General features: G+C 57.6%; 1 protein-coding gene across 1 annotated transcript in view; it reads left to right on the forward strand.

Moving 5' to 3' along the window:
* The window catches only part of LOC119105515 (homeobox protein araucan), a 51,737-nt gene that overhangs the window by 8,510 nt on the left and 29,212 nt on the right, over positions 1-14,015 (forward strand). Inside the window, exon 3 of the mRNA XM_037228979.1 lies at positions 13,865-13,980. Within this exon, the coding sequence (XP_037084874.1) occupies positions 13,865-13,980 (116 nt within the window). The remainder of the gene's footprint in view (positions 1-13,864; positions 13,981-14,015) is intronic.

Consider the following 14,015-nt stretch of genomic DNA (forward strand, 5'->3'; position numbering starts at 1 on the left):
ACGATCATGGCAGGTATAGCACGGACACGTGAACACGTCCATGGGGCCACGTGTCGGTAAGACATTGAATAAGACATTGTCTGTGAATCAGACATTGTCTGACACGAATGATTGTAATCGGCATCAAACCCCAAAGACACCGATCGCACAACAGGGGCGTAGTCACTGCAGAGTTGAGGGAAGAGGGTGTGAGCGTTGAGCTATCTTTAAATGAGCAAAGTTCCCTAAAAGAGGCTCATCGCCGAGGTTTGCGTTTCTCCCGCTCAGCAGCAAAAGGGAAGTCTGGAGAGAGTGTTTGCAATTGGGTGTACTGTTTCGAGACTTCAGCAAATACATCTAGTCCTAACCAAAGCTGACTGTTTCGGGCGGATAGTGAAAAATAGCCCTCTTCATCAGTCAAACCATTGCCATCCGCCCAAAATTTCCCTTTACCGTTATGTATGCGTTTAGGCCTCACACCCTCGCACACGAAGCCACAAAAGCAAACTTAAAGGCGGTGCAGGTATAATGATGCATGTGTTTTTGAAGCTGTTGCGTGCTTTGGATTATTCAAACGAAATTATGTATTCATTTCTGTACGCGGGCATATAAAATTGTGTAAAATGGAGTGAACAACATTCTTAGCATATCTACCAGCTCTGTACACCCATTTAGGTCATATTGATATGGCGTTGGCCCACGGGATCCTGAGTTTCTGGCTTCAACATAGGTTTTCCATCCTTGGCTTGCAAGGCTTCCTTTTCTTGACTTCCAAAGCTTATTCAAACGCCATCAAGTCACATCATTTTGGTCTTATATCAAGCGACGCTAAGTAACATCCAGTACCAAAGTGAGTGCGAAGGAAGATGTTAATTTTCTTCGTTCCGATTGGTCGGCTTTTTTAATGCCATTAGTGCTGTCAGAATTTAAGCGAGAGCATAAACTTTAACCATTCTTTGAAAATTAGATTGCTGCACGAATCCAAACGTGTTCAAATTAAAAATGGCCGACGCTGGTGGGTTCTGATACTCCGACCAGTGTATCCAAATAGCAAAGAAGAAACACATGCAGAACATGCCCCACAGTCTCCCGTCACACCATGCAGGGGCCAAACATCACGTCACAACTGCTGAGCGACCGATCCTAGTCCACTCTTTCCCTCCCCATCCCCCGGCCCTGGAGGCGCCTCTGCGCGGGCGGCGCGGACGTAACGTCCGCCTCCAGTCTGCTCTCTCCCATCCCCCGGCCCTGGAGGCGCCTCTGCGCGGGCGGCGCGGACGCAACGCCCGCCTCCAGTCCGCTCTCTCCCATCCTCCGGCCCTGGACGCGCCTCTGCCACGCGGCTGGACGCAGCGCATGTAGCACTGCCGTGCTGCGTGCGGCGCGGTCCGGCAGTGCGTGCGGCGCGGAATTCCGGTCTGGGGCGGCCGGAGCTCCGCACGCACGCCGTCACGCTGGCGCCGCAGGGCAGGGCGCGCGCACGCCCCGGCTGGGGGAGGCACGCGGCCCGCCGCCGCCCGCTCACCGAGCCGGCATCGCTGTGGGGATGTTCGTGGGGAAATTGGGACAGACGTGACGCAGAAGTCAAAGAATCAGTTTGGAGGGTGCATTGGGTGTCAAAAGCAGGGATAGCCACAGAAGTGGGGAGGTCAACCGGTCCGTGCGCTTCGCTCGGTTCAGTGATGTGGGACCCTGAGGGCAGCTGGGGAAAGGACGGAAAATGGACGCCCTGTTGGCACCTAATTTCACATTTCTCGCTATGACGCACAGAGATTTAACAGGATACCTTAAGAAAAGGAAATATAAACATAATGAAGCTCTGTTCCTACTGCTCCCTAATGACGCAGGATAAGGCCTCCCTGTCAGGTCTCCCCTGCCATCGAGCTTTCCCTGTGCGGAAAAGCTCAATCGCTGTTTTCCTTCGCGGTCACGTGAAAGCGAAAGTAACGCTGAGATTCGTGGTAGCGAAGCTGGGCTGAAGACGTGTGGTTCGGTTCTCTGAACTTCCTCCCACGAAGTGCTAAATGGGAGATTACCTCCGAAAGTTCGTACTAGATACGTCATGAAAACCACACCCCCCAGGGAAACCACACTCCAAACTTAAACACCCCAAGGGAACACATTCGTACGCTGCCCATGGCCCAAAGCTTCGCTTTTTCCGTGTTCTTTCCTTTTCTGTGCTCTGTCTTGTGTTCTAGGCTCCTCCCAACCGGTTTCAGCGCCTCTGAGAGCTGCTAACTCGATTAAACACCACACTTACCGCAGCGTTTACGTCCCTGATTTGGACAATCTGCCATGACCTTCCAGACTTGGACATTCCCCACCGCACGTCAAGTGAACCCCTTCTTAGAGCCTCCGAAGCACCACCAGCTCGCGAGCCCCTGCCTCCTCTGCTCCCACACCCGTCAGCCTGCTTCACGGCTGCCACGCGCCGGCCGGCCTGGTGCCCCCGGCGGCCGACCGCTCGGGCGGAGTGGGGCGGGACGGGGCGCTACCCGAAGCAGTCTGTCGTCACTGGGCCGGCCGGCAGCCAACACTGGCCGCTCTCAGCGGCGGCGGCGGCGGCGGCGACGGCGGCGGCAGCCGGCTGCTTCACTCGTCGCCTGCCTGGCCGGCCGACCACGGACCACACACCCACACAGGCACCGCCGGCAGGGGCCCGCGCGCCCCGCCGCCCAGGGAGGTGGCGGTGGAGTCGGGCGGGCGTGCTGCGGGGCTGGGCGGCGGTGGTCGGCTCTGTGTCCGGGGACGTGTGCGCTCTGCCTCTGTATCACGTGTGTCTCTTCTCTGTGTGTCTATGTCGTCTCCATTCTGTGCTCGTGTCGTCTCCGCTCTGAGTCCGTGCCGTCCCCACTCTGTGCCCTATCAGGTCCCCTTTGTCTCTTAGGTCCCCCTATTTTGTCCACTCTGTGCCCCTATCGGGTCCACTCTATGTCCCTATTGGGTCAACTCTGTCCCTATCGGGTGCACTCTGTGCCCCTATCGGGTCTACTCTGTGCCCCTATCAGGTCCCCTCTGTCTCGTTCGTGTTCCTATTTGGTTCACTCTGTGTCCCTATTGGGTCCACTCTGTCCCTATCGGATGCGCTCTTTGTTCCTTTTTGGTCCACTCTGTGACACTACCGGATTCACTCTGTCACTATCGGGCTCACTATGTGACCCTATCCAGTCTGCGTCCGTGTCCGCGATGTCGCGAGCCTTGTACGTACCGTGCCCGCGTGATCTCGCTATCAGCACATTCCGCCCAGGCCTCGTGGCATGCCGGCATCTGCCTGCGTCCACACGAATGTCACACATGTCCAGTGTCGTCATGTTCGTCCCTGTCCTCCTTGTCTCCCCATGTCCGCCCATGTCGGTCCATGTCCGTCTTGTCTCGCCGTGCCATTCATGTCCACGGCAAGTCGCTCATGGCGATGTGGCCGTCAGCTATGCACCCCAGATGACTTCATCCCGCCGTGACCTACTGCGGAATGCTAATGACTCAGCCCCCCTCCCCTCCGGCCCTCCCCCTTGACCCCAGCCCCTGCGCGGCGTGTCTCTCGCCGGCGCGGCAGGCGCACGTCAGGCCGGCGGCCAGTCGCAGTAGCTGTCACTTCGATCGCAACACGGCCTGCGCCGCCTGGTGTTTGGGTGACGGCATGGCACGGTGGTCGCCGCGGGGCGGGGGGAGTGGGGAGGGGCAGGGGGAGTGGGGAGGGGCAGGGGCTCGGTCGGGATCACAGGGACGGGCGGCGGGTGGAGCAGTCCGATGCAACGCGGCGGCGGACGAGTGCGACTCGGGGAGGGCTGTAGGTGAGATGGTTGGGATGGGAGATCCTCCTTTGGAAGGGTTCGGACGTCCGTGGTTTTGTTTAACACCCGGTTTGAGCTTATTTACAATACAAAAACTCCAGCGGGCATGAAAGTGAGCAAACAGCAAAAAACGCAAGGTGTTGTTTTCTAAAGATATTGTATGTTGACCAGTGGGTTAGGCTAGTTTTGACCGCCGGTGGATGAGTGTATTTAATCTGTATTCGTGTAATTATTGGTCATTGAGGAAATGTATGAACTGTACACACCGTTGAGAACAATCACCTTGGTTACAACAATTATCTATGACATAAATCATAGAAAATCAAACGCCACGAATGTTAATTCCAGCTAGTTCAAATCATGCAATTCCAATGGAAGGCACAGACCAGGGCAACGCATTGAGTGATTGCCCACTGGCACGACCTCAAACCCAAATTGTTCATCGAGGAGGCGGCTGACCCAGAAGGACGCAGCAGCCACCCTCCTAGCCGTTGGATACATTGAGTTTCATCAGAAGGCATTTGGTGTGTGTCATTGGGGCTTTACGACGCACTCAGCTGCTGAAGCTATATGGCGTCGCCTACCTATCACCCTGGCAGGAAGGGCGGGCACCGCGGGGAATCGAACCCCGTACCGCTGGTTTCCCGGACGCGCAGTGGTTAACCAGAAGGCATTTGGTAGTGGAGGGCCTGACAGGGGGACTCCTCCCCAGCCAGCCGCTGTATCGTCTCTCCACCCCCCGCTCCAGCGCCCGGCCGCGACCCCCGCGCACCGGGTAGGCCCGACGCCAGCCCACCAGACCACCGTGCACGCGCTGCAGCGTCGCAATTGTCGCCACTAACGGTACATGAGGAGCAATCGGGCCCATGAGTGGCGTGACTCACCGGCGCGTCGCCGCGGCGTCGCCGAGACAATTGTGACGCGCTGACGTGGCGACAGACGCGGCGCGGCCGAGCCGGCTGCAGCGCCGCCCTGGTTAACGTCGCAATCTGGCCTGGTGATGGGGCGGCTCTGCACCGAGGGAAGGCGCGCGATCTTGGTGCGGCTCTGCTCTTGAGGCATGCAGCAGTGGTTGCAGGGTTGCAGGCGAGAAAATGCTCGTTTGAATGATGGTGACGAGGATCAACACAAATACGGATGGATTGGTGCAGTCTGAACGTGGCAGTGTCAAACGTGTTTGCGATCAACCGATAGTTTGCGCCGTGCGCACGCAGCTGTAATTAATCTACGTCATGGTGCGACAATGAAATGCAGAATAGTGGGCATAATATCACTGAGACGGCGCTCCAGCACATCAAGGGAGTTCATGCTATCAATCAGGCGCGGTCCGATGACCCGCGGGCGGCCGCGCTCCAGTCAATCATGTCTTCCCAGCTCTGTTGTTTTCCCAGTCGGGACTCTCATATCACCGCAAGCGTGTGGCTCCACCAGCTGCGCAGGCGGGCACGTGCTGGGTGCAGTAGCCCGGAGCTGCGCCTGATGTGCCGCCGGTATACTTCGCATTCACTAACCCAGGAATCAGTGAAGAACTCGATGTCAGGATTACTTCATCTACCAATGCATTTCGTTGGGACGGTGTCACATCTTGTGTATGCACGGGCTAGAGCTCTGGCGATGGTTTCCGCCACAGGTGGTAGCAGGACGGGCTAGTGGCAAATTTCTGGTGCATTTCGGTGATGGGCCATTTTAAATCCCATCGTCTTCCTTCTCATTTGTAGCCCAAGATAGGCATCCCAGCGCTCTATTTGATGATGAGATATCTATCCATTGATGCAATGGAAATTCTTTAGTCCGGGTACTTTTTTACTCAGCTCTTCAAGCAACATCACTGTTGTTAGCAAAACATAGTTATGCATGAGATGACACTGACATGACATTTTGTGCACACATTATGTATATGTTTAAAACTGAGGGAAAAGGGCAAAATGCATATTACAATAAATTCAGTACTTGCGGGTAAGTAAATACCGGGTCAGCACTATAACAATGTACTTACGCGGGCTGGATTCCTAGCAGGGCGGGGTGGGCCGGGCCGGGCTGGGCTGCGGGCCGATGTTTTGGAAAAAATTGCATCTCTAGCACTCTGGAATCAATATCTGCGGAACATTCCCCTGCCATCCTGTCCCATTTCTGCTTTTTCCGGAGTGCGTCCGCGTACTCTGCCTCTCCGGGTCGTCGACAGGTGGCACTGTTGGCGTCCAGTGTCGGCTCAGCGGAGCGCAGGTCGCGTCCGCCCTCGGTCCAAACGCCATGCGACACCGCGTAATTAATAATCACTCCCACACGCCCTACTTTGAATTTGAGATTGCCGCGCACGCGCCGCGTTCTCGCTCGCGCCGGAATTCGCCGCGCGCGCGGGTGGCGATTGATGGCGCGACGATTTCGCCGCCGGAGCTAGAGAGCGGATTCCGAGCGGCGCCGGCCGGCGGGCCGATGTTAAATAGGGGCGATCTGTGCCGATGCTGTGATCCATCAGCAGGCAGCCCGGGCCGACGGTGCCGGTCCGGGAGGATCCGCATCTTCCGCACGCTCGATCGCGGGAAACCAGCGGTAGAACAGCGCCCTCTGTGGACCTGCCAGTCAGGGGTAGATCCGCTCCCCCTGTGGATCTGCCGGCCAGTGGCAGATCCACCTCCTCTGTGGATCTGCCGGCCAGGGGTAGATCTGCTTTCTCTGTGGATCTGCCGGCCAAAGGTAGATCCGCTCCCCCCCCCCCCCCCTGTGGATCTGCCGGCCAGGGGTAGATCTGCGTCCTCTGTGGATCTGCCGGGCAGGGGTAAACCAACGCCTCCTGTGGATGTGCAGTCCGTGGGGGGGGGGGGTCCACCTCTGTCGATCAGCCGGCCAAGGCTAGCTGCATGTCGCCTATGGATCCGATCACTGTTGACCATCTGTGTCTGCTGTAGATCCGATCGTTTTCAGCCAGGAGTAGATCCTCGGCTCCAGTGGGTGCCGCCAGCGGCTTCGCAAACACCGTGCGGCAGTTGAGGAGATCTCGGCGCCAATTTGAAAGCAGACTGGAGCACTTGCAGGCGCGGACGGTGGAAACATGCAGGGGGCAGCGAAGACAGTCGCCCCCAAACTTTATACTAGGACTGTTGATTTCTCCTCTGTGGTGTATGCCACAGCGTCTCTTTGCGAGGCGCACTTTGGCTTTGGGAATGGAAATGTCATATGATCAAAGGAGACGCAATGGTTCAAACTTCAACCAACCAACTTCTCGGCAACAGGCTCTTGCCCGCTGGGCCAATGACAAACGTTATTTTATTGGCACTAGTAGAGGTGTCCACGTAAGGTGACATGATGACGGTGATTGCAACTGCAGGGAAGAAGAAAAATACTTCTACAAAGCGTTGCCATCATAATTTGGACTTGAAAATGATTAAAATTGATGTCATTTTTATGTCTTGACGGCGTTGCACTGGCACTACCCAATGCTATTACTCGACGCAACTAATCCTGAGTTTTTACTGGAGAACGTTTTTGGAATATGCCCCCCAAGCGTATTCTCTTTAAGAAGCTCGGGCGACCTTGTTTATGACATTCGCGAAGGGTCGCACCGGCACCAGCTGAAGCCATAGAGAGGATCGATCCTTGGTGTCAGACTGCCGAGCTACGGGCCTTGAGTGCGGAAGGTCAGACAGCTGGGACTTTACCATTACGCGCCGCGCAGTGGGCGAGTTAAAGAGCACGGGACGCCAATACTCAACCAACAGGATATTCACCAAAGCTGCCAACATCGTCTCATTCCCAACAATCCACACATTCGCCGCTCCTTACAATAAACTCACAGAATGTTCCGGCCGACACATCGCCCAGTTCATTACCCTGTCGATGAGGCCGCGGGTCGGAGGAGGTCGTGCCGGGGCAGGGCGCTCTGTTTGAACGGCGCATCTGCCCGACGTCCGGCGTCGCGCGCCGCGGGGAGCAGCATTGTCCCCGGCGGCAGGGGCCTTTCAGGGACGTGGGCGCGCGCCACCGCCGCCGCCCGTCCCCCACCCGGCCCGGATTAATAAGATGTGAATTTCGTGCCCCACTGGCAGCCCTCGGAAGTATTAAACCAACAGACTGGCGGGCCGCCGCGCGCGATCCCCCATTTTTTCCACTGGATTTGTGCGTCAAAACTGATTTTCATTTGATTTAGTCGGGCGGCTGGCGGCCGCCGCCGAGTCAGCCTGGCAGAAAATTGCGCGAGCATTACCCGTCGGCTGTTATCTGGCGATCTGGCCGGCGGCGGTGCGGCGCCCACGATCGGAAGATCTATCAGACGCGGTTTAACTTTTATAAGCGCGCCGTTATTGGCTCTTCGGCGCCGCCGACGCCATAGGGTTACGGCTGAACGACTTCTCCGGAACGGAGGTGCTCTCGGTGTTCTGCGGGGCGGCCGCGCTATGACGACTGCCGCCGAGCAGCGGAGCGACATCCATGTAGTGGAGGTGCCCTTGGCGAACTGGGGTGCACGTACATTAATCGTTCTAAGCCTGCATTAGGGCGACTGCAGCGTAGCTGACAAAAGGGCGTCATGTCAAGTCCGCGCCGAGGCCTGAGCGCCATGATCCTTACTTCATGAAGACGGCCAGGTCCCTCACGCCGTCTTCAAAGCCATAAATACTTCGGAACATTTCCGTGCCCGCTGAGAATACGGTTAGTGAACTGTCCGCTCGCCAAGTTGAGACCTCCAGCGCTACCACACAAGCTGCTCGTTGCCTGCCGAGCCGATCAGGGATCGTCGGTGTCCACCGGCGTGCTGATGGCGGCGCCGCCCGGCCTGTGGTGCCCACACCGGGCCCAACGGCCGCAGCCAGAGCGGCCGGGCGCGGGCGCCAATGTCCGGCCCCGCGCCGTCCCGTCGCCCGACCACAATTAGTCCGCTCCAGTTGCCGATCGGACCTGATGTGCTATGTTCGGAATGGCCGCCGAGAGCGCCGGATTCCTTCCGAAGGGGTTCGGAGGCCCAGACGCGAGGGCCGTGCCACAGCAGGGGCGGAGGCAGGCGCGTGAAGACGAGGGGAGAGGGCAGAGTGGCGCGAGTGAGGGCCAGTTCAGCAGGTCGCGTGAGGTCATGGTAAACTTCTGCTGAAAGGCGAAACGAACTTCATCGGAACGGCTCACAGCGGTGACACCTCGTTCGGTCTTGACCCGTCCTTGACGCGGTGTGCTCACTTGGGTCGCCCGTGGGAACGCCCGGAGTTGTGGGACCCGCGCTCGTCTTGTTGGGAATGCCATTTATGAGCCTGGCTAAGTCAGAGACTTATCAGGCCCGACAAATGTGAACTTGTTAGAGGTATTTCAGCTGTCAGTCCGCGTGAATGAAGGTGAATGATTTTCTTCTGTCTCATAAGAGCTCTCAGTCTGAGAATGTTTGCCTGTGTAAAATGTCCGCCAACCGAACCGATTGGAACTGCTATCTGAAGAACACGCCAGAAATCTAGAGATGCTAAGTAATCTTTTCAAATGAGACGCCGTTGGAAATGTAATGGGAGGTCCGATGAGGAGAATGCGGCGAATCCACGTGGTTGACGTGTGTTACTTGTGTCCAACAGTGGATCTAGGACCATCGGTATCATGGAGTATCATGACCGCGGTATCATGGAGTACATCAGCGTTGTCATCACTGGGCTTGAAATGGAACAATAGCAACTCACGCGAGAGCCTGCTCGATGGACGCCAGGCAGGCTCTCAGAATTAGTGCCTGACGGACGTAATTCTGAGTAAAGACTGAGCTTCCGTCAGCTCCACCTGCAAACGTGGCTCCACGAGGTCTTTAGCGGGGTACGATCCGCTCAGAGCTAACCGACGAAGCTGATACAACACCTCTTCCTTTTCCGCATGCTGTGAGAAGGGTCTTTGCCATCGGAAACTACCTGAATCCAAGATCCAGACCTCTCCCGCCTACGGTCCATCTCGGGATGCAATGTGTCGAGCTGAGCGTCCTTGACCCAGCCAGGTCACCATGCCACCAGCCCGAGGTGGATCGCTCCCAGCGGCGCGGCCGTCCGGCGCGCCGCGCTCCGTCGGCCCTGCTCTGCCTCCTCCCGGCGGTGGCTGACGACCCTCCGCTGTCGGCCGTGGGGGGTCCCTCACCTGAGGTCATCTCGTGCCTCCTGGCTGGCGAAGAGGACGTCGCGGCGGCCGGCCGGCCGGCCGACCCCTCGTGCCCCTCCTGAGTGGCGAGGAGGGCGCGGCACACCGCAGAATGCTCGTCTTTGCCTTCAAAATGTCCCCTTTAGGTCAGGCTGCTCCCCCGGGTTTCAGGCTGCCACCTGCAATCCTTATTCGTCCCCAATCTCAAAGACGTGGCTACAGCCAGGAGAGACCTACCCGCTACCGATGTCAGCCTGTGTCGGCCTCGGTCGCTGGACCCTGGCAAGACCCACCACCGCCGGTGTCACCCGGTGTCAGTTTCCGTCGGTGGCGAGCTGCCGGCGCTACGGACGCGGCCGGGCGGGCTGCCGCCGCGCTGATAAGCGAACAAAGGCCAGACGAATCACACCTACAGCAGGCGCTGCATAATGGGCGACACGGACAAAGTGGAGACGTTACGATATCAGCCCATTGTCTGGCCCTCGTGCACGGCCCCGGCTGGCGCGCCGGCTCGGCTACGGCCCGCTCCGCACGGACTCCGGGACCGGGCGGCACGCCTCGGGCGACCCACGCGCACCGCTCATGGTCCCAGGTAGTCCCATGTGATCCTAGGTGAACCCAGGTGATCTCTGGTGGCCTCAGGTGGTCCCAGGGAGCCCTAGGAGGTCTCCAGTGGTGCCAGGTGGTGAGCAGGATGTCTCCGGTGGTCCCAGGTGGTCCCAGGAGGTCTCCAGTGGTGCCAGGTGGTGAGCAGGAGATCTCAGGTGGTTCCAGGTGGTCCCGTGAGGTCTCCGGTGGTCTCAGGTGGTCCCAGGTCGGCACTGGCCCACTCTGCTTCCGTTTCCTAATGACACCTCTGTCGGTGGTCGGTTGTCGTTCTCCGTTGGAGTTTGGACAAGTGATAAAGGGCGGCGGGCTGCATAGAGTTGAACCGCTTGAGCCGCTGCTACCTAAATGTTTTAAAGTGTCGGACTCGTGATGGAAATGTCTGAGCCTCATTCTAACCGCGAGCAAATTATTATCAACCTTGGTTTCCGCCAGAAGTGGCAACGCTGATGACCTCTGTGTTTGTTTGCTTGAATGAAACCGTAAATGTGGAATACAGACGCAACTCGGCGGGGTACCGCAATTCTGCGTGATTCAAGACAGGCGCCTAACGCAGCATCATGCCTTTCGTCCAAGCGAGGACTTTTGAGAGCGATGTTTAGACTGAAGGTCGCTATGCCTGCCTCGAGAGCTTAGCCAGCAGCCTGTCAGTGGCTGATTGGCGTCGCAGTGTGCTGCCTCGGAGATTCGTCGGCCCGCTCGTTACCGTGCAGGCGAAGCGCTACGTCTTCCGATGGTACCAGACCAGGAGCGCATGTGCTCGCGTGACGCGAGTGCTGAGACCGGACAGCTCCGCCACCGGCGTGACAGGTACCAGGTGATAGCGGTGCACAATAGCCCTCTGCCGATCGCTTGAACTGGGGCCATTGTGATCGCTGGCGTCGATATGTCATGCACAGCGTGTCAAACACCTGCTATCAGCCGTTGAGGTGATAAGTACTGTGTTAAGAGGCATTCGTAACGTTTTTGCGCGGGAACTTGAGCCGAGGCGCCATTAGCGAGATTTTACATGAAATACCGTCAGGCTTCAGGCGTTGTACCCGTCGACATCAACGACACTGCTCAAAGGCTCTCGGCCATTCCGGACTGTGCCACATGACTGCGCCATATAAAGATCACATTAGAACACTGGCACGGCTTTTCGAGGACGCGGAAACATACTGGGTTTTGAGCGCGCGGTAAATCATCGTCGCGCCATTTTGGGGCGTTGTTGTCGTTGCGAACGCCGCTCCACTTCCTCATTACGGCAGCTTGTCCGGCGCCGCCGGAGGTGCGGCGACCCGTTATCACCGCCATCATATCCAGTGCTAAGTTTCGTTTGTAGATGTCGCACGATAACGCCCGCCGACAAGGCGGACCGGAATATTAATCGCGTCACCGGCGTGGACAAAGGCGTAACATGAATAGATAACGCAGACAAGAGGCGTGGAGGTCGCCACCGTCGCCGTCCGCCGGCGCGTCCGTCTGTCCGGTGCCCGCTGGACGTTCTGGGGGGGGGGGGGGCAGGTGGGCTGAGGGGGGGGGGTCGACTCTGTGGCGCGCAAAGGCTCCGATAAAGCCCGTGACGCCCGACGTATTTATTAACCGGGCTACGCGCAGGTGGCGGCGCAAGGCACAGCCTTGCGACGGAATGGGTGCGAACTGTGCGGTAAAAAACTCACAACTGTTCGGTGGTGTTTCCACAAGTGAGACTGCCGCCCGCCCCGTCCACGCGAGCAAGATGGGCCGGGATAAAAAGCGACGAGCGAAGGCAGCGCACGTGTTTGCTCCTCTTGGAAAGTGCTATAATTTGAACGAAATGAGCGAGGAGAAACAGCATTGTCTGATTGCACAGAACGCTCAGACTCGTATTACTTGCAAATTCCAAATCTGTCTTCGGAGTGTAGATCGTTAAGCCCTATGCCCTGAGCTGTATGCCTTAGTAAATAATGGGGCTATTCTCCTGTCCCCCAGCATTAAAATACGGTCCCGCTGAGGTGATGACATCGGCTGGCACGAGTTCACTCGGTAGGTGGCCCCGGTCCTCGACCACTGTAGACATAGAAGTATATACGAGAAGAACAGCTGACAAGTGCGCGACAAGCGGGACCATGGTTAAAAAGTCGATTCTGCTAATTGAATGGTCGACGGCCTGGTTAAATGAGACGATTCCGCTATTCGGTGGATAGTGTTAACTGAACAGTCTGTGCAGCAAGGATTTGAACGTGAGTCTCCTCTCGATCGGCTATCTAATTGGTGGTGGCGTCCTCTGACTGGCGCGTGGAAGGAGAGCTGTTGCTGACGCTCCTGCGCGCTGCTGGCGGCTGGGTGGGGGTGGGGTGGGGGGAAGTTGAGGAGGGAGGCTTTCGCACAGCCCCGGTCCGGCCCTCGGCCAACGAGCGAGGGGTAGTGTCTCGCACTGGTCTGCTGGTCGATGAATCAAACTAGTGCATTCGGTTATGCGATAACTTAGCTTTTCATTCGCAAAGCACTCAGAGATGATCGCATACGCACACAAAATACGTTATGTGAGTTTACCGTACCAATGGTGTGACAGCTTCTGCAGCAATAAAAGCGTGCCTCGAGAAAGGTGCCTTACATTGTGTCGGCTGTGTTGGCGCCTGGGGGACACCGACCCCGCAAAAGGCAGGAGGCGCGGCAGGGATGGGGATGGGATGGGACGGGAGGCGTCGGCCAGCCTCCTCCATGACTGCGCCCCCTCGTGGCGTAATTAATGCCGTGCCGCAGCAGAGGGCGCGTTTTAATTGGACGCCGATAACATCATCCTGCTGGGAGCCGCCGTCTAAGCGGCGGGTCCGTGTAATGTGTGCACAAGTGAATGCACGTGACTTCGGACGTCGCATGAAGTCACTTACACGACCTTTGCGTGCTACTTAAGGAGGCAAAAGTGGTTCTCAGTGTGCTAATCAGCCTGTAAGCTGACGTAATCGGGGGGTGTTTGGCTGAGTGTAAATGTAAACCGCACCTCGCTGCCTGCACCACGTGACCACGCCACCGTGGAAAGACGCATCCCTAAACCTGAAACATTCATGCACAACGCTTTCATGTTTAATGTGGGGGAAGAGCGCGCAGGAATAAATCATAGCTACCCAGAACCGTTACAACACTTGCTTCGCAGGGGTGATCTCATTACTCTTTTTTAATCCTTCTGGCCGCGCGAGAGAGCCGCACGTTCGTGGAAAATGATGCTCGCGATGGTATGGACCCAGCGGGACAACAGCTATAAAACGTCACCGACTGGACCGTTTGTTTGTTACGTGTGACGTCATCGACTGGACCGTTTGGGGCGTGTTTAGGCCCTGACGTCACTGCCGCGTAGTTACGAGCATGACGTCATGGCCCGCCTCGTCCGTCACGATCTCGCTGTCGTAACGTCGTGCGGCTGACGCCCGTCCCTCCGGCAGGGAGGGGCGTACGACATGAAGGACGCGCCCGGGACTCTGCCCGGTCTGGGGGCGCCATCGCCCTACTACAGCCCGTACGACCCTGCCGCCGCCGCAATGTACCCCTACACGAACGGGTGAGTGGCCAGCCGGGCAGCTGGCGGCACAGCTA

Source organism: Pollicipes pollicipes, unplaced genomic scaffold (assembly GCF_011947565.3).
Source record: "Pollicipes pollicipes isolate AB1234 unplaced genomic scaffold, Ppol_2.1 Scaffold_6138;HRSCAF=7277_pilon_pilon_pilon, whole genome shotgun sequence".
NCBI lineage: Eukaryota > Metazoa > Arthropoda > Thecostraca > Pollicipedomorpha > Pollicipedidae > Pollicipes > Pollicipes pollicipes.